The sequence below is a fragment of the Cupressus sempervirens genome, chromosome 4 (genome assembly GCF_028749045.1).
Source record: "Cupressus sempervirens isolate cs-2001-9-10 chromosome 4, ASM2874904v1, whole genome shotgun sequence".
In the NCBI taxonomy this organism is placed as follows: Eukaryota; Viridiplantae; Streptophyta; class Pinopsida; order Cupressales; family Cupressaceae; genus Cupressus; species Cupressus sempervirens.
This window is the reverse complement of record NC_143121.1, coordinates 622,077,095-622,099,220: the sequence shown is the minus strand read 5'-3', so window position 1 is coordinate 622,099,220 and position 22,126 is coordinate 622,077,095. Positions and strand designations below refer to the sequence as shown.

Below are 22,126 nucleotides of genomic sequence, written 5' to 3'. Positions count from 1 at the left end.
TCTCTAAGTGTGTGATAGAAAACCTTGCCTTCACATTGGTATCAAAGTCTTGCATGGAAAAATACTAATCAAATGCTATAAGCCAATTCTTTGCCTCATACCATGTATTCAATCCATCAAATGAAGGAGGCTTGGTCCTCAGGAGGTCCTTATCTGTGTAGCCTTCATAAGGTCTTGTATATCCTTTGTGCACCCTCTTATAGGACTCTTGGACCTAGGACTCTCTTCATTCCCAAAATGTTTTGATCCCTCCTAATCAACTCTCTCATGCACAGGTAAGTGTTCTAGGATAGCTCTAAGCAACTGCCTAGTCTCAAGATCTTCTAACTTAGCATGTTGTTCACCACTAGTACGCCTTATATCTTTTTCCTATATAGTGTCCTCTTTGTGGGTCAAAGGAGGGCTTTGACATATGTCCCTCCTATGAGCTCTACCACGTGCTAAACTACGACCCATAGCAACAGATCTAGACCAGTACCCATCTCTCCTACAACACCCAAAGAAATGAATGAGGTCTCGAAATTCATCAAAAATCATAAGGACATAATGCTTCTTATTTTTTAGTTTTGAGGAAGGGTTTGAAAACCCCATTATAGAATTTTATTCAAATTACTATCTCCCAGAGTGCTTATGAATTAATTAATTAAAACTATTGCCTTTTTCTCTAGATCAATGAATGTGTTATGCAATTCGAGAGAAAAACTTGTTTGGTCTTTGTTATAGAAAACTTGATTGGAAATCAACAGTGCTAGAAAACCTAAAGAAGGAATCAGAAAACTATCAATAATTATGCATTTGATAACCCTCTCAATAGTAGGAAAAATTCAATATGGAAATTTAGAAAATGTGAGAAATTTTATAGTTAGAATATGGAATCTATTGTGAGGAATTTTCTATATAACTATGTATATATTTCTCCATTAAAGTAAAGAATTTAATTACTGAAAAATCTATTGGAAAATTTAGCAAAAAAACAACAAAAGAGAGATTTTATGTTCATTGGTGTTGGTGTAGCTAAATATTACTAATTACACTTTACTTAAGTTTACTTAGGATAATGCATTTTCATATCAGTTTTTGATTAAGTAAAATAGGTTTTGAAGAGTGCCTGAAACCCTGTACAAGTCTAAAGATTTTCAATGAGTGCATAAACAAAAGGTACAAAAAACCAAAGTGGAACTAGTCACCCCCCAAACTAAGGGTAACCAAGGTGACAAAAATCCAGTCACCAACCAAAAGAAAATATCCAACAAGGAGGCAGAGCTAGATACATCACGATTTGCCCTTTGATTTAGAGCCTCCCTTGCATGATCGTAGATTCATTTCTAAAGAAGGAGCAAATGGCCTAGTTTTCTTTCTTTTTAGTGCAATCTAGCCATCCTCCACCTTAGTTGCCTCAGCAATCCAATCCCCTAAAGAAACAAAACAATGGAGCCCAGGGGAATCTGAGAAAACAAAAATCTCCCTAGAAGAGCCCAAAGCCAACTGGCCCCCCACTGAAATAGGAGGAAAGTCCAATACAAGGACAGGGGCACGAGAGGGAACAGGATCTTGGCTCCCAACAAGACCAGGAGGAACATCCAGAACAGGGGCAAACTCCTTCTCCATCGAAGGATCATCGGGAGAGGAAACATCCGCAAACAAGGGTAGAACAGAGGAGGCGTCCAACGAAGGGGCAACAGGAGAGCCATCCGGGATAGCAGTCGTGGCAGCCACCAGAGTGTCCTAAGAAGAGTCACCATCCCCAACAGAGGGGGCTTTGAGAATAGTCTAATGATCATCTGAAACATTCTTCCACCAAGGAGTCTTCTTCGGTCTAGGTTTTTCAGAGGAGCAGCGAGCAGCAAGGTGACCGGTCTTGTGGCACTTCCTGCATCGAAAAGGGATTCCTTCATAATCAAGACACTAGATCCAAGATACAATCAGAGAGGCCAAACAAATCATCGTCGGGAGACCCTTGGAGATGTCGACCTCAACTAGGATCCAAGCATATGTGGTGCGATACACATTGGAAGAAGCATAATCTACTAGCAAGAAATCCACGAGGGCCTCCCCCACCGCCTCCAGGACAGAATCCACCCAAACGTGAAAGGGAAGATTTAGCAACTTGACCCACAGAGGGACCTTGTTAAAGGATTCTGTCGACGAGTCAAAATCCTTGAACCAGGGTTTAGCCATCAAGGGATATTTCTCTTCCCAAGAGAAACTCCAACATAGAATAGCATTTCTATCTTCAGTCGAATCAAACTTCACAATAAAAATACCCCTAGCAACTAGGTATATCTGAGTTGTACTTGAAATGAAGGGTTCCCATACATGACCAATCCATGCGTGCAAGTCCAGAAGGAAGGGCCAAAAACTCTTAAAGAAGAAAATGGTGACAGTAGAGGAGAAACTATCCAACTGTTCAAAAATATCCTCAACAATGTTTGGATCTAACTCCAATACCAATGAGTTGCCAACAATAACAGGTTTAGCAACCTAGGACCCCGACCTCGCTTGGACCACCAATGTCGCCCGAGAAGCCTATCCTCACATTTTGACCACCTAAGTTAGCCTCGTAAGCTACAACATCTACATAAGATAAGGCGGATCTACAAGCCTCAACCACTGACCAAGCAAGATCAACCAGAGGAGGGGTTAGGGCACCACTGCGCAACCCAAAAGCCAGGGCAAAAGGCGTTTTCAGGGTAGAGGCGGCGGGGCCAGGGCCAGGAGTAGGCGAATGATTCATGGGCTTCAAAGGCCCATGCACTAGCAACGTAGGCATAACAGGCCCATCCACATTCTACATAGGCGAAGTGGGTGACAAGAGCAGTGCAGGGAGCTTCTTTGTCATCTCAAACATAAGTGATCTTGCATTTTCATATCAGTTGTCATGTAGACACATAGGAGTTTGCACTTTATTTGAGCACATGTTGCCTCACACCTATCTTTGCGTGATATACCTTTGTATCATTATCCTCTCATTGGTGTACATACTTTCATGTATAATGGAGGATAATTTAGCTTTCGTGGACATGTGCTTAGTTGTTGTGCTTATCACTTGCATAACTCTTAGTCATCTTGCATTGCTTATTATTCAAGCATATCTATATGCATTGTATATGATTATCCATTATCATTTGATCATCATTTTGTCTCCCTTTTGTTATCAATTAAGCTTCTAGATCTTGGCATTTTCATCATTTCCCTTAGGCAAATTCTTATAGCTGGAAAAAAATTGTCTATCTAATTCAAGAAGCAAAATTGGTTTTAAAAATATATGTTTTAGAGAGATAGAGAGAGAGTCTCAACCTGTGTACCTTGGCTACATGCAACTATCAAACTATTTGTAAGTTCTATATTATTTGTTTACCTACTTATTTGTAGGTAAACACATTCTTTGAGAACTATTTGTAGGTGAATAAAACATTAGTCTCTCCCACTTGATATTTACCATAGAAGAGAGTGCAGTATATAACTCAATAAATTAACCGTGTGTATGGGAATGGGAAAAGCACATCTAGTTGTCACACTACATAAAATTGGTAGTATTTACAAGTTTATTCAAAGAAACAACAGCGTATATGTCCTAAATGTCATTGTTTTCCATCTAGAATTTATCCTTCCAAAATGACATTGCATGTCAATATTCTTCATTTTAGCATGGTAAGCGTGATTTATTTCTAGAGAAAGTTGAATCATATTTCAATAATGTGGGTTCTTCAAATTAAATAGTATCACATCATCATTTTAACCATATTGCATGTTTACAACTATGTGTTACAACCATTTATTTATTTGTGGAAGGTCTAACATTATTTTATGGCTTGGTCAGATGGATATTCAAACCTCCAACCAAAATAAAATCATAACCACCGATAAGTAGGAGATAATTTCCATAGCAAATCAAATTGTGATATTAATATCAAGATTTAACTGTGTGATTTTGAGTCAAACTCATTGACCCATGTTTCATGAGTAGTGATTCAACATCTCATGAGAATAAATGGAACACTTAGCACTCATTGGATCTAGGTGATGCTCACAGGGGTGAAGCACCAGGACTTCTCTGGAGGTCACCCATCTTAGTACTACTCCAGCCTGAGCGCGCTCAACTACAGAGTTTTTTCCATGGTTAAACCCAAAGCTTGCAACCCCATTTGAAACCCCATTTGCAAAACATTCACCAAGTGTTGTGCCTTATGAACCATTCATTAGAAAGCCCCTTAAGCTCATCAATTGATAAGTAGGAGATAATTTTCACAGCAAGTCAAATTGTGATATTAATATCAGGATTTAACTATGTGATTTTGAGTCAAACTCATTGACCCATGTTTCATGAGTAGTGATTCAACATGAATCCATCTCTCATGAGAATAAATGGAACACTTAGCACTCATTGTATCTAGGTGATGCTCATAGGGGTGAATCATCAGGACTTCCCGGGAGGTCACTCATCTCAGTACTACTCTAGCCTGAGCGCACTTAACTACATAGTTTTCTCCATGGTTAAACCCAAAGCTTGCAACCCCATTTGCAAAACCTTCACCAAGTGTTGTGCCTTATGAACCACTCATTAGAAATCCCCTTAAGTACTGGGATGGGTGACCTCCCGGGAAGTCCCAGTGCTTCACCCCTGTGAGCATCACCTAGATCCAATGAGTGCTAAGTCTTCCATTTATTATCATGAGAGATGTATTAATGTTGAATCACTACCCATGAAACATGGGTCAATGAGTTTGACTCAAAATCACACAGTTAAATCCTAATATTAATATCACAATCATAACCACTAATTAATTTTTAGTTATCTAAATATTCAATCCAACAAATCCACGTACACTAAAACCTTACCCACAACATTGATTAATAAATGTAATGTAATCTATAGTTCATCTTAAATACTTCAATTGTAATTTCCATATACCTTGTCAATGCAAGATGAAAATGGGTCATATAGGGAAAATGAAGAGAAAAATCTATTGAAGATATTAGGCCAAAAAAAAAAAAAAAACAAACAAACAAATACAGTCACCTTTTTTTTGGCATGGTAAGTCAAAAGAAAATGCATTTTTGAACAAATAGACATGCCTCTTGTTTTTTCTTTTGACAAATAAGATGTTCAATAATGAAAATTAGTATTTTTTTATGAAATATTATTTTAAAATAACACTTCAAGCCAAAATCTACTAATCACACGAAACATGAATGACTATTCATTTTGATTTCAAAAGTATCCCCACTTTCCTCCAAATAAATAAATTTTTTTTTTTAAAAAAAATTTTAAAATGAAATGTTGACCCAAGAATAAATACTCAAATCTTATAATTAGAAAAGTATATCCTAATAAATTGAAACAAATTTTCTATCTTTAACATTATTTTCTATCTTAAATATCGCAGCTATCAAAATATTAGAATACTTAACAGATCTGATATAAGTTATTTCGCAACTCAATCACTTCCAAAAGAATGCCTTCTTATGAAAAGTAAAACACAAGATCTAATCACACTCGTACATCATAAGTTCATTCTGATAGATAATCCCTTTGAAAATGGTTATTGTATATTCTGTTATAAAAAAAAGCATAATTATTGTCCTAATAACACAATATTACTCTCTAATGAAAGACATCGTATATTTTATAATAAAATGTTTGAAATAAAGTTTTCCAATGATAGAAATATGACCACCAAGATACCAAAGATGCTTTGCTTTGCCTCATACAAAGTGATTGCGTAGTGGGATATCTATATATTCTACTTGAATTGTTTAATAATTACTTACATACAAATTTGTTTCGTTTTGTTTAATAATGTGAAACAAGTGAAGGGGAATAAAGAACATTTTTCGCGAGGAATAAGATCAATTGCTTCGCTGTTCTGATGATCTGTTATGCCTATCCAATAAAGACTGAATCCCTGTTGGCAAAGATGAATTATCGTCTATAACTTTTTCAATCATGGCGGCTCTATAGACTCTTTTGGTTCTTTGTATAATCAGTCATTATTGTCACCAGCCTTCAGCAATTCAAAGAATTATCTTATGTAACGCCCCGCCAAGGGATCCAAAAGAATTAACCTAAAGTTTCACTAAGTTTGCTAAACATTTTTTTATTTTATTTTTTTTTTATTTTTTTTTTTGTTGTAAGAAAGTATAACATACACATCAAACACATAGTAGCGGAAGCAATAACATTTAATCATCGACAAACATACATTGCAAGTTACATTTCTTAAAGATCCCAAGACGTTGAGTCACGTTTAAATTTAATTAAATCTAATTCTAACATCTATCACATACATATGAAAGAATAATCAGAAAGTCCCATGTCCATAATATACATTTGTTCCGAATGCCTCTCGGCAAATTAATTCGGAATGCTCAATCATCCACTGTACAAGTCACAGGGTATGAAAGGCTTAAAAGAATATACATATGTAAAGATCAAGATACAACATCCTCAAATCCATGATACAAAGTACAGTAAAAATATATGAAACTATTCACCATACATGATACATCCATACATCCATAATGATAAAACATCTATCTTAAAATCTAACCATCCATCATAATAATCCAAGAACATAGTGAAGGTAAATGCCAATCACGAAAATTCCAGCCACGGTGACCACAGGACGGATCTCAATGGTAAGAGTAAAAGCACTACCACCCGACCGCGTGGAACCTAAATGGTCCACTCCCACCGCGCTGAGGAGATAGTCTCAAGTCCCAAATAGGATAACAAAACCTATAATCATAAATACTCTCTAAGTCCAAGAAATCATATAAGTATGCTAACTCAAGGGTTCCTAAAAAGATCGACATCTAAATCCCAGAGGTACCACAAGACACGTAGGAAACCTAATATGCAAGCGGGAAAGTGTCATCGCAAAAGTCATGTAGAAGTTACCCGAGCAATCCCTTAGGAATCCCGGGTCCCTACTGATCCTGCGGCCACTAGTATCCTCTCGTACTGACGAGGCCTACTATGGAATGCAAGGTCGTAACCAAGGTTCTCTCTACCCCATCCTAGTCTGTACTAGCACTCAAGGCATAGGAGAGAACATACAATTATCTTGTTAGGGTCATTTTCTCTCATTTAGTGTAAATGTTTTCACTTATTAAAAACGACTTACAATGGGTTTCTCAAGGCAGCCTCTTAGGGCTCCGACCCCCATTGCAAGCCACTTCCCGACTCTACACATAGATAACCTACCCTAGGCTCATAAAATCATAAATCAAAGAATCATAATAAAACCACCTCAGTCCTATATAAGCAACTGAAAAACATCATAAAAGATAAGCCACAAAATTACATCAGTTCTTCATGAGCAACAGATAATATCAATTAGTAATCATATGATCACGACAGTTCTCTATCAGCAACTGAAGGCATCAATGATAAGTCACAAAATCCAATGGTTCTCCAATGAGCAACCAGAAAGTATCCCAGTAGTAAATTACAATACTGATCAAAGACTCCAAAATGGTCAAGTCAACACATGACATCATCAAGAACATAACAAATACTTCAGTCCTTTCAAGCGACTGAAAAGCAATCCAAGTATAACTGATCGAGACTCAAAAATGGTTATCAAATATAACTGATCGAGACTCGAAAATGGTTAAGTCAAGTATCTCAAATACGTACATCTCAGCTTCACACAAGGAAACTGGAAAGCAATAACAAACAGTAAACACAATCATGTCATCGAGCACTTCATCACATTACCATGGTCGGGTTAAGAAAGATTGAGACCAAATCATCATGACATCACATTCACAACCCCGAGCCTCTGGTAACTACCTAAACTGGCCAACGCTAAACCAACCCCATAACACTCAAAGCATAGACAATATATAGAAAACATCATAGTCTCACAATTGGTTTTGATTTGAAAACATACAGTTGAGTTAAACAATAAAGTTTCAGTTTTTAGTGTTTATATTCAAGTAAAAAGTTTTATAGTTCAATTTGATTGATAATATACTATTGAGTTAATGTGAGATTTCCATTTCCAGTTGAACGTATGTTTTAAACAGATAGAATCCATAGTTCACCTTTACAAATTATCCCGTTCTTAACTCCAAATGAAACACTTAATTACCCCTAGTTGATTTTAAGTCAAAGTCCTAAAACAATCTAAGGGTAATATTTAAATTAATAATAATACTTGTTGATCTTTGATTATAATGATCTACACTTTCATTAAAAATAGTATTATAATATTAAACTTGCTTAAACAAATTTTTGATTTAATTAATCTTAATTTAAATCAAACTTTAAATAAAATTAATTAATAATACATAAAGGACCATATTACATTTATTAATAATTTATTTATTTATAAAATTATTAATAAATATTAATAAAATTTCAATATAATTTAAAATTTAATAAAGTTTAAATTAAATAATAATTATATTAATTAAAACAATTTTAAAACGTTTTTTAAAAAAAATGATTAATAAAAAGTAAATCGTTATTATTTTCTTTTAATAAAATAATGGCGTGTTTAAAGGCCCGCCAGCCTGCCATACCCTGTTGCCGCAGGCAGAAGTACCACCTGTCGCGGCAGCGTGGATGTGGGGCGTGGGAAGTGGTGGCCCCGCCCCACTCCAATATATTTTATATATATATTTTTTTTGTTTTAAATTTTCATCATTATTTTAATATATATAAAACAAATTAAGTTTTATCTTAAATTAGTTTTGTTTAATTTTATTAAAACAATTTCCTCCAAAGGAAATATATATATATATATATATATATATATATATATATATATATATATATATATATATATATATATATATATATATATATATATATATATATATATATATATATATATTTTATTTTATTTTATTTTTTAAATCTAGAATTTTCAATTTCAAAACAAAACCCTTACCAAATTAAATCTTAATTTCTTAATCTAGAAAACAAGGGTTCTAATAACTCTTCCAGTCTCCATGGATATAGAAATTATTGAAGAGCAATTAATAAATTCACAATATTGAAAAGTTAAAACTTTCATCACAGAGAATTCGGATTTACAAACCCTAGACACGACGAAGACAGGAAGGGATAATTGTGTATTTAATGGATAATCAAAAACACAAGACCCTACCTGATCCTAATGCTATTATGCAATCTCCAGGAACTGTATGAGAATTCGCTCCTCTCAATAACCTTCCTTTGGAAAACTTTTTTGGTATCAGCCTTCTAAAATTTGCTTCCAAAAATTGTCTCCCCGAAAATTCCCATCCAACTTCGTATATCTCAAAAATGAACTCCCAAAGTTGTGATAAGCAATTTCTCCTCAAATCGGGGCACTAATTGTGCGTTTACTCGAGAAGACTCTTTGCACAACTCAGTTAACTCCAAATTAACCTTTATTATCTTTTCTTTTATTTTGCATTCAACTTTCATGCACATTAAGTTGAATTAATAAATAACTTTATTTAATATTCCACTTGACTTCTATTTTAAATTAATTTATTACTTTAATCTTATGTGCACTTTTAAGAAATTAAAATAACAGTATTAATTTCTATAATTTAATCTTTTAATTTAGTTCTCATATTTAAACTCATGCTTAGATCATGCGATCTAGAATTCTTAATAATTTAATATCTTTCAACTTTTAATTTATTTTAGAACTTAATTGATAACATATTTAATTAATTTAAATAACAATAATATTTAGCATTTATTTAAAAATGAACTCCAAATATATTATTATTAAATTAAATAAATATTACCGTGTTCTAAATTCATCTTTGAACTTTAATCTCCAAATTTAATTTTTTTATTTAATTAATTAATTAATTAAATATAAAGATATCATAATAATTCTCTATTAAATTAAATCATTAATTAATCTTTTTAATTAGACTTTATTAATAGAAAATACACCAAGGACTCATAAAGCAACATACGAAAACCCATCATAGAAAAATACATACCAAATCAAACAAAAGGGTTATAATCACGAAATTACATCATTTGATGCATTCGGAGGGTACTTAACTCAGATACTTGTCCTAATTATCAATTAGGACAATTGGCTAAAGGGTTTAGGATTTGGACTTAAGAGTTTATCTCCCCTCTCTTACCATTGAGATAGTGCGATAGGGTACGCTCATCCTAACAATTCAGGAAAGTCGATACCCGGTACCTGCAACCTGCATAAAATTCACGCATGTACAAACACAATATTCTAAGCTAAACAGACAATGGCAGGAAGTGGTGCATCGTGTAGATCCCGACTAGCAGGTGACTACGACTCCCTTCCTTAACCATATCAGAAACACCATACATAAATAAAACAACACGCACACCATACACATGCAGTATGGGGTAAGTATCCATAAGAAGCACATGGAATAATAAACCATCTAACTAATCATCATCGATATCTGAAACCATTGAATAATCATCATACATGAATGAAATATAGAGTACCAAGTAATCTCATCATATAATAAATTGAGTGTAAACATCATCTGATAATCTCTAAAATAATAATACTAATCATCAAACATAAATTGGCCTAAAAGAGTTTGGCAATGATATCAGAAATGTAGCTCGAAAATGTAAACTAGGGGCAGGCACTACATCTTATTGGATGATGGGTACCATGGAATGGAAGAATTTGCTTTCAAATGTGGAAAGTGGTCAAATATTTGAATTTGTCAATATGGATGGTTTAGTCTACAGATCTGATTATGGTTTAGATGACATGGTTGCTATGAAGCCAAAATATTTCGATGACATGTATCCCAAAACCACAACATATTTAACTCGTTTCTCAAGTATATATTCTTACCGGTATGTCTCCTAGTTTAGTGATAAGGTAGTTACAGAATCTCTATAAGAAGGGATCTATTGAAGAATTTGAACCTACAATTCACATACGCAACATATATATTGAATGTATGCTAATTTATGATATGCTTTTGCAAAGTATGTTGCATATCTTAGAAGCTTAATATGACTTCTGAGTTTGTTGTGTTGTTTCTGGATTCATTGCATAGGCTTTTTTTGCATCAACATTATATGTAAAGTGTCATTTTGTTAGACAATCTAACATTAGACAGATTTATATAGTTTGTTATATGAGACATAATATGTTCTTGGGCTATCAAGTTCATGCAAACAACATAATTAATACAAGTTTAAGATACTACGTGCCAGTAATCACTCTACTAATGAGTACAATTAAAATAGCAGACATATTTATAGCAATGAAAATTTCTTCGAGCTTTTATGGGAGAGACAAAAGCAATTGGGTTAGGTGTGAACTTAACATTTGCATATGCCTTAGTTACCGATTCGGGCACGTTCGTATCTGTGGATTCGCAATTTTTTTTCCCCACTTAGGATTCATGTATATATATATATATATATATATATGCATGAAAGGGTCAATTTAGGATTAGAAAGCAAATAAATAAATTTTGAAGTCATTAAATAACTTAGACCCACTTAAAACTGTCGATCCTTTAAGTTTCGCACTAGATCTTTGAGGATTCGTGTCTAGATTTGTGCAGATCTGGGCAGGATCTTTGTTTTACACAGTGGATTCGTCCGGATTCATGGCCTCCAAATCCGGCCTCTAGAGCGCGAATCTGGTAACTAAGTATTAAACATAAGCAATATCAAGCAAAACAACCCTCCGTATTAAACATAAGTACAATCAAGCAAAAAAAGCTTCAATAATCAATCTATCTGCAATAACATGTAACAAAGTGAAGGGAAAAAGAACCTTCAATAGTCATCTAGCTTTTCAAGTGTGTGTAGCAGCGCCTCAACTCTTCAAATCAACTTTCCAAATGCACTAAATTACCTTGATGCTTCCTTTTCTTCTCAACATGGTAATTCAATGAAAAGGATGTTCTAGTTACTTTATTTTGAAACTTATTAACTGGGTTAACCAAATGTACTCTCTTTATAATGTGCAACCAATTGTTATCATGATGAAGTGTTGTTGATGCGAGCTTTGTATCACTTACATAACATATTAGTAATTGAATATCTGATACGAAGTATCAAACACACAATTCCTCTCTTGAAAAGTTATTGCTCATGGGATATGAGAATAACTCCAATATTCCTTACACTTGTGGATACTCGCTTAGTTTTATTGATGTGATTTGTTGGTAATCACGTAGGCGGCCTTACACTATTCATTCAAGGATGACTTGGACTTTGGTGGGATGATGGAGTTGGTGGTTCGGTGTGAATGCTTGATGGTGTTGATGGTGACAGTGATGGTGGTGAAGGGTTAATGGTTCTTACAAATGGTGTGTTTTTAAACTCTCTTCTCCTAAATTCTAAGTCCTAAATTACTTGCTATCCTACTCCTACTCCTATGGATGGAAGACTAGCAAATGGACTGGAATCAAACTTAATGAAAGTTAACCAGCGGCCTCACTTCCATAGGTGCAATGATTCAAAGGAAAGATAAACTAGTTTGCCACACAAGGCTTCCCAACAAGCCGCTAAAATGCTAGTGGTCTAGTATTGATCCCTATCAAACACCTACTAATGCTATCATGCAACTATCCATCTACTTTACTCTTACTTAGCAACTTGAAATGAAATTTGCTTCAACAACTTGAAAAGAAGTCTACTCTAACTTTTGGAAGTAGAAACCATGCAATAATACCAAAGGCCCTTAATCACCATGCAAGTCACAACAATGAGAAAGAAATAGCGAATTTTGGTATTATCTTATGCAACAATTTTCTCCAACCCATACAGATGAGAGCAAATGGCCTTTTATAGATGCCAAAATGTACAACCGACAATAGAGATGAAAAGGCAAAATTGACGATCCAGATTGAATCCTAGAAACCCTAATTAGAGTTGCCACCCCATCGACCAATGAGAAGACATCACCTCATCAATGGACCAATGAAAAAAGTGCAAAAGTGGCAACAAATGAGAAGGCACCAAAATGGTGGCCAATCACAATTAAACACTTGTCCTATCCTAAAAGAAAGAGAAATTGCCATTTCGGCTTACATTAAATGATCTTCTAATATAAGTCTCCTTTTATCTTTCATTCTTTAGCTAAGGCAATGAACCTAGCTAGCCTCTCATTGACTTCCTCCATGGGAGGACAAGGTGTATGATTTATCTTGAGCTCAACCGATTTCATCATGTTGCTTGTTGCCCGTAGTGTCTTTTCATGATCCTTCTCATATTCTTTTGCAAATATGATAAAGACATTGAGGGAGGAAATGTTGTTCAAATGTTTCTTCCTAATAGCAACATTTCCTAACTCATCCAATCTTGATCCAGGTCTTGTCTCATTGATATCCTCTTCTCTGATATCTTCAAAATCAAGTGCTACTCCAATGTCACTCATCATGGTTGAAATGGAAGTGTCGACACTTGTGTTGTGTTATGCAATTGCCTTCTGTATATCTCTTCTTTGCTAAGGGGGATTGTCCTTCCTTTAGTCTATCCTTTACCTGTATCATGTCTACTATACTGATATTGGTGTCGTTTATTCGCTTCATTTTTTAGAAGAAAGATGTTTTAGGCATCATATCCTCTTTGTTTTTCTTAGTGTTTGTCCCCTTAGGATTTTTGCTTGTACTAACATCCTCCATCTTGTCGCTCTATTACGGGATGGTAAAGTGGTGGACAATTAGACTAACAGAACCAAGGGAGACAATCCTTAGGCTAGAACGAAAGAAAGAAGTTAGCTTAAGAACCCCCTTTCAACACTAAATGATTTGAAATTACATTTACCAATAGCCAAGGGGAATTGTCCTTCCTTTAGTCTATCCTTTACTTGTAACATATTTATTGTATCTATATTGGTATCAATTATTCACCTCATTTTCAAGAAGAAAGTTGTTTTGGACATCGTATCCTTTTTGTCTTTCTTAGTGTTTGTTCCCTTAGGATTCTTGCTTGCACTATCATCTTCCATCTCGTCACCCTATTACGAGATGGTAAAGTGGTGGACAATGAAAGCAAAAAGAACCAAAGGAGACAATAACTAGACAAGAACGAAAGAAGGAAATTAGTTTAAGGACCCCTTTAAACTCTAAATGATTTGAAATTACTTTTACCAATAGTCGAATCTTCTTTTTGGAATTTAGGATCAGACTTCGAAAATTTCAAACCCCTTGCAAATCTTGAAGCCCCAGCTCTAGGAGAAAATCACACCCCTCTTGAAAATCAAAATTTTATCTTCCACGAATTTCAGCTCCCACAAAATTCAGCTCCCACAAATTTCGGCTCCCACAAAATTCGCCTTCCACAAAATTCAGCTCCTACAAAATTCACCTAGCAAGAAGAGTGCAAATTTGCTCTTGCAAAAAAATCATCCAAGGAAAATACCAATCTGCCCTTACAAAAATTGTCCAAGGAAGAAGAAATCTGCCCTTGCAAAAATCATTTAAGAAAGAAGAAATTTGCCCTTAGCCAAAAATTGCCCAAACACCAAAAAGGAGAAGATGAGAAGTGAGGAGAGAAGAGGAAAAAGTTTCCTCTTATACCCAACTCCACATGCCTACCCCAGTTGGCCGACTTGGACCTAGAGGGGGGGAAAAAACAAGAAATTAAATCATAAATCTAACTCAAAAATAAATGCTTAACCAAAATTAACTTTGCCATGATGAAAATTAATTTTTTAAATTGCCAATTAGAGCCAAATTGCAAAAAAAAACTAAATAATGCCTTAGAGATGTTAAATATTTTCATTTAATGAAGATTTAATAATTAATACATCATTAAAATCAGATTTTGGCTAACCATAAGCCATTTTCAATACTAAATTACTAATTTCATTAAAGGCTTAAAAAAAAATTCAAGGCAATTTTAATCCATTAAAGCCAATTTTTGCAATTTTCCTCCAAATCAATTTTGCTATGCCATTTTTAAAAAAATTTGACAAAAATAAAATCACTTCTAGAGTTTAAAATCGATTTTGAAATTTTGACTTCATCTCCACAAAATTAATTTTTTCACCAAAGAAAAATTTAAGATTTTCCAAAACTCAAATCTAACAAAATTTTCCTTTTGAAAATTATTCAAATTCATAGAGTTATATCCAAATTTTCAAAAGAAATCGTTTAAGTACAAATTTTACAATTTTATCCTTCCAAATGTTGTTTTTAACAATTTTGTCCGGCCTAAGGATGAAATTGGTTGTTTTGGAAAATCAAGTTAGAACCCGATGAAAATAAGCTAAACCCCTCCCACTGGCCTAAAGGTGTCCAAAAAGTCCCAAATAAAAATCAAATCAAAATTGTTAGACAATCCAAAATTTTGCCAAGGCAATTAAAAAAAAAAGGGGTCCCCAAAGTTTTGGGGCGATGGTGTGAGAACCTTGCAACAAGTGTCAAATGGAAAAGACTAGTATGCAACTTGAAAAGGTCAAAATATAATAACCAAAATTTACGTATTCATGATCTGCTCTTGCAAGTGTATCATGGTTCATTATTCAACATGCTAACGAAACGTCCAAACCAATAACCACCTTAACTAAAAGGAACAAATTATACTACGGAAGACAATTTTTTGGAATTTTAAGTCCATGAACTAGTTCTCAGTAAAAAATATGTTCAAAGTAGCTTCCTTTAATGCTCTTTATTCATAGCAACTTTGTACAGTAATAGGGAGCAAAGGGAAAAAATTAAAAACAATGCGAATGCCAAATAGTGACTCATTGTAAAAGGTAGGAAGTCCACAACCTGTTTGGAGAACTCTGCTAATCCAGCTGTAACATAAATTACCTTGATATACAGTAGTCAAAAATATCAATTAAATATCAGCTCTGTTGTGCTCGAGTAAGGGTTAAGATACCAATAAAATGCTACAATCCTTTTACACATCTATTTACAATGCCATAGTAATATAATTGTAAGACTTGTGACCTGGATTACCAAGATAATAAATTTACTGCTAAAACTTTTCAAAAATGCATGGTAGTTTTGCAGGCTTAAGATACTTGTGTGAGATTTTTATTAATTCATAGACAAGGTTTTCCCCAGATAAAGCAAGGTAACAGGTAACTACTAACTCCGTGAATAGAAAGATGCTTGACAAAGCACTCTAATCTAAATGCCAACTGTCTTATAGTGAGTTTAATTGATGTTTCTAAAAATTCCTTGTAACAGGCTATAAAAACACTGGCAACAATAAACATGCTAAAGAAAACCTAGTAGACTGCATGAAGGAAAATGAATTAAGAAATAACATCCAAAACAGTAACTAACCAGGCAATCACAGCATTCTGTACAAGAATAAAATGCAGTAAAAAAAATTTATCAAATAATCTTTTTACAATTGAATATAAATAATACCCCACTTGAGGATATTTTAAATGTTATTAACTAAAACATCAATAGTTTATAATTCATATAGATAAAGATTACAACCTTGTAAAGAATTAAAAAATGAAGATATATCGAGACAAAAGGAAGAGGGATGAATGATTAAGATATTTCTTCAAATGAACCATTTCTATTGTCAGTCTTTCGTTCCATTTACCAGTGCATCCTCGCTTTTGTTGAGTGTCCAATCTTAATAACCAGTTTCTCCAGACTGATTCATGACAGAGAGTGTATCATCTCCAAAAAAACACTGGACCAGACTGAGCGAATAAATGACCTTGTCAAGGTAACAAAATACAATAGACTCTGCATTCTCTTAGTCTTTACTTCGACCATGAGCATTTTCTCGAGACGGAATTCCAAGCAAAGATTTCATGCCATCATAAGAAGCAAATCCAATTGCTACTGTAGGAACAACCTGTTAAAATACTGAAGATTAAAAGCCAGTCCTACGAAAAACATTTGCTACCCACTTCAAGAAAATTTCAAAAACCAATTTAATATAGTATGTATTTCTTGACACAACTGTTGCCAACTAGCAGCTTAATTTTCAATTAGTAGATCCCTTTACTTTGAAGTTCCTAGTGAATGTCACAGCAACAAGTACGTGCAGCATTTAAAACAATTTCATAGATGGAATAATACTGGATAGATACATTTACTGAATGAGAGTAACTTCTCGAAGAAAATTGTGTTAAAATAAATAAAAATAACTGGAAATAGAAATGAATGGGTGGATGATTATGATATTTTAACTGCAATCAATAATCAGTGTCCATTAAAAAATCGAGATGAATTATATGTTTTTGCCATTTACCTTTACATAGTTGATACTCAGTCCAGCAAACAGTTGCTTCCAACCTTGTCTTTGAACAATGGTAATCAATCCATCCCAGGTCCCCTTGAATTCATATTCCATTGACCGAACAGAAGAGGCACTATCTTTGATGACAGCTAATGTTTGTACCTAAAGTGGCAATCAAACCATAAATGTGAATCTCTAGCATTGGAATCTTAATCTTCGTTTTTTAAAACTGAAATGCTGTATGTAATATTCATTTATACAACTGAAAACTCTTTACTCTAGTCACTACAAATATAAACCTGCATCTGTCGTCTAACAACATCCAGAGGATATGTGATTGTCTGACCCATCAAACCAGCCAAGGCTCCACAAGCAAGCTTTGCCAAGACAGATTTTTCATGCTTCTTAGGAATATGTCTCTTCATTTCCTCAAAGACGTAGAACTTTAATCCAGCATATGGAAATATTCCATAAAGAGAAGGAACTGTTCATAAACATCAAATCCTTCAGCAATCAAATGAAAAGGCACAGCTGTTGTCTGAAAAGATTTAACATCATTTCTAATATTATGACATAAAAGAAAAGAACACCATGTAATTAGCTAATATAATTACTTCAACTGGAAACATAAACACATGATAAAGGTCACAAAAAAATAATATTAAAAAGTCTCACTAATTGGTAGTTATAAGAGTCTGCAAATGTAAATAAAACTTAAAGAATGCTAGGGGATAAACTGATCGAAGGGCGTAGTATGAGCAGCAGTGACCAAGGGTTTGGATTCTGCAATTGCTTTGGTGGAGGCAGAAAACTCCTCCATAAAGATTTGAATTCTGCCCTGTAGGTGTCCCTGTTCTTCCCCTTTCATTTTATTCATTTTTCACTTAAATCCTCACATTTTTTCTATGAGATTTATGGTGTGCTTTCTTAGTGTGATTGTTTTGTGTTTCAGTTAATGTTCTGGTAGCTGCAGTAGAATCAGTTAATGTTCTGGTAGCTGCAGTAGAAATCATAGCTGTGTTGTGCTTCTCATTTACTTCGATGGTGATTCTAACATTCTCATCTTTCGCATAAGTATATGTTCAGTGCTGAACCTTGTTTTCCATTCTATTGGCCGTCTGCAGTTCACAGCTTTTTCCTGTGCAATGTATTTCAATATTGTGATTATCAGGAGCTGTTTCTTACTTGCAGCAAAGATGTTATCGTGACTGTGAATTCTAATATTGGCTTTAAATACTGCTGATGGTGAATCTGGTTCGTTCATTATTAGTCACCACCCAGCTTTATGGTAACGGTGTGTAATAGTTCTTGAGCTGGAAACTCTAACTGTTATCACTGTCAATTTGTCTTCGTGCTTTGCCTTATTCTCATTTATTAATAATTATCCATATTATGTGTTGCTTCTCAAAGTCGGGTATAGGATGACCTGGCATCATGATGCTTCCCATTCCATGTGGGTTGCGCTCATGTTCAGTGGTGATAACTGACAACATTTCATTGAAAGTAATGGTGGTCTCGTTGCATTCCACAGGAAAGATTGTTTGTGTACGTTGGAGCATTCACAGCATGTATTTGTGATAGATCAATTATTGTGTGGTGTCCATTCAGAGGATCAAAAGGAGAGATCTAAGCATATTTCTGGTTTTTGTGTATGACATGTTTTGATATCTTTTGTAAGAGGGCATAATCTTTTTATGCTACAGGATCATTCTGCTATTGATCAATGCATGATCATTTTGTGTGTATAAGACATTCTGTCTATGGAAGTATCTGGGAGGTGCTTGGAGTATTTTATATTATGCAATTGCATAATAAGAATTATTGAAATGTGAATGAGGCTGGTTGTTCAACTGTTAAGAAATAATAGTCATAAACTTGAGAATATTGTATTTTTTTTTGAGAAGACAATAAAAATTCTATCTTTTGTGGGGCTGGTTTTTCACCCTCAAGTGGAGGGTTTTCCCAGAAAAAGTTATTGTGTCCTCTATTCTTTAGTGTTGTGAGTTTCAGTTTATTGCATTTTTTTATTTTTATGTATTCTGGTTTGAAAATTTAACATGGCATCAGAGAGGGTCTAAGGAAACAATCCAAAACCAGAATTTTTTTTAACTTCAAATTATTCTTTGCTCTATTTTTGGTGTGCTTGTTTCTTCTCCCTACAATAGTGAATAGACTCAAAGTTGAAGTCAGGGATGAGGCATCCAACTTCATGGAAATTCAGAGTCCTAATTGTACTCAAAGAGAATGATCTTCTTAACTACATGAAGTCTGGTGTAGCTGAGCCTTTTGATAACACAGAGAAAACACAGTGGAAAAAGAACAATATCATGGCAAGAAAGATTCTAATTGACTCTGTTAAGTATCACCTAGTACCAGTTATTGGGTGAATATTTGCAACCGACGGTTTTGGGTAAAATACAGTAGCAAAATAGGATGACCAGCCACAGCGTGTGAGACAAAGTCAATCCTACCTTAAAGGGAAGGCTCCCCCTTCTCAACGTTCCTTGGATCAACTCAAGGTAAGCAAAAAGTTGAGACATTTTGTAAGGGGTGTTACCAATATTCTTTCCTCTTAGCTTTCAGGAAAGAATCCACTTAGTCGTGGAGTGAGTAATGGGCAAGATGAAACCTCAAACTACACTTGTATCTAAAGTTGTAAATGGTGATACCGATAAACCAACACTAACTCAAAGGCTAGTTGAAAGCATACCAATTTAACTCTAAGTCTTGTTTTAACCTATTTTATAAGAATAACCTCTACCATTAGGGCACAAAGACTTCCAAAAGTAGGGAATTCTAACTATTTTTCGTGAATTTGAGATGATAATACAAGCTACAATCAAAGCTCCTAGTTAGTGTATTGCCACAACCGCTCAGCTCTAATTGCTTCTTAAATCACTATGCTCTATTATTGAACACACAATAATAACATAAATCAAAGACAATAGGCACAAATTACAGTCAAAGCTTCTAATTTTCTCTATCATAATCACTTCCAATCAAAGCTTCGAATCCAAATGTTTTTTAAATTTACTTTTCTCCCAAATTCGTACTACACAATCAAAATTATGCTTGCACAAGTCTAGCAGAGCTTTCTTGCATACAACAAAAGATGGTTTTACAATAAGAGAGCACTCCTTTAAATAGCAAAGGAATTGAGGAGGAAAAGTGGGAGCAACTCAACCAACTTTGACCCAGTCTAACTAACAAGAGAAATTATTGGATTACATGTCATTACACATGTAAATCGCATTACATGTAATTACACAATTTCCTACAATACATCCTCTTCAACTACAAATATGAAAGAAGAAGAAGAAAGAGTTGAGGCTATTGATTCTAAATGAATCAATCCTGTGGATTGTCGGCAAAGGCCTTGTACTTGATGATGATCACGGGGTCGAGGATTGTTGTATTCTATGCCACTACATTCACCATGATGAGCTTCTAATTGTTATTTGAAAACTCGACGTGATTAAGCTTTTCCTCATTCCAAGTTGTGATTTATCTTGTCAGACTTGCACATTCTGGATTTTTCGGCACTTTGAAGACTTTCTTAATGATGTCCAGAGGTCAACTTGGAACAACTTTCCGACAAGCATCTGCAAATTTATTTTTTTGAAACAAAGTGCTCGACGCATTCCCACACGAACTCAGGTTCTCGGGCAACTATTGGGCAAATGAAAATTAAATGAATTACAACTTCTTGAGAATCAAAACATGCCTTCTTGACGGGATATCTCTGGTTTTTTGAATAAGTCTTGACATATCTTGAAGTGTGTGCCACAACATGAAGATGTTATCATCTTCCAATGAGATTAATCATTGAGAACTTTGGGATTTGATTTACAATGACGAATCCATGAGGGGTGGGTATTCAAAGCATGGATTAGACACTTAGGGAACACGTATGATGGCTGGAAATGAACCAAAAAGCATATGTATTTGAATGGAAAGGGTCAAAGTCAGACTTGGAAAGATGGATTGCATGTGGGAAATGATGGGCTTTCATGGGTATGGCCAAGAATGCAAGTTGGGATGCATATGAATGTGTGCAAATGATAACTTTTGACTTTAAAAGTGTGACCTTTAGACAAAAGACGGGTTCTCTGGATGTCATTACACGTAAAGTGGATTACATGCAAAACGAACATACATTTAGGTTTGGAAGATGGAAGTGTGTGTAAATGGGAACGAAGGATGATATTGCACATAAATGTGGATGGAGGGTGAGATTACATGTAATCGCATGTGGAGAATGAGATGTAGTGTGCCATGACATGGAAAGTGGAATTACATGTAATTGCTCTTGAAGTGTAATTGTATATGAAAGGAATGGATGCAATGTGCCTTGGCATGTAATGACAAATATGGGATGAAATGATGCACTTGCACGAAGAGGTGGAAGGTGGAGTGAAGTGAAACGTACTCAAAGAACTTGCAATTTCTTCCAAAAGAAGAAAAACAAGAAAGCAAGCAAACAAACAACAAAAACAAGCACAAAGAAAACACATACCTTTGGTCTTAGACTCAAAACATGTTAACAAGCAAGTTACTTCAAAATGCAAATTCGAATTTGGAATTTGGGAAAAAACCAAAAGTATGAAAATGAGATTATTCATCATTTTTAAAGAGAAAATGCACTTTTCATGGCATCTATATCAACAAGCGTGTAACATCAAGATAAAACATGCATCAAATCAGCAATATAAGCATGAATTAATTAACAAAATTGAAAATGTCCACTTGAAGATTAATATGCCAAATATGAAGGGAATGAAGTTCCAACTTTGACAAATTCTCAAACAAACTTTGACATCTTCAACCTAGCAATGATGAATTCGAAATGAGCATCCAATGAGACATTTTTGGATGAGAATGCCCAAAACGTGCCCTGAAATCCCTCTCAAATCCAATGTTTTCAATAATTGCAAGTTCTTGGGACGTTTTTGGATAAAAACGTGGTTT

The 22,126-nt window shown here is 34.5% G+C and overlaps 1 protein-coding gene across 1 annotated transcript in view; it reads right to left on the bottom strand.

Annotated features, from left to right (window-relative positions):
- Positions 1 to 16,269: 16,269 nt before the first annotated feature.
- The window catches only part of LOC149562757 (mitochondrial carrier protein CoAc1-like), a 39,654-nt gene continuing 33,797 nt past the window's right edge, over positions 16,270 to 22,126 (bottom strand). Inside the window, exons 2-4 of the mRNA XM_089826175.1 lie at positions 17,458 to 17,642; positions 17,171 to 17,320; positions 16,270 to 16,771 (exon numbers count right to left, since the gene is read on the bottom strand). Of these exons, the coding sequence (XP_089682301.1) occupies positions 16,670 to 16,771; positions 17,171 to 17,320; positions 17,458 to 17,583 (378 nt within the window). The 5' untranslated portion in view covers positions 17,584 to 17,642 and the 3' untranslated portion in view covers positions 16,270 to 16,669. The remainder of the gene's footprint in view (positions 16,772 to 17,170; positions 17,321 to 17,457; positions 17,643 to 22,126) is intronic.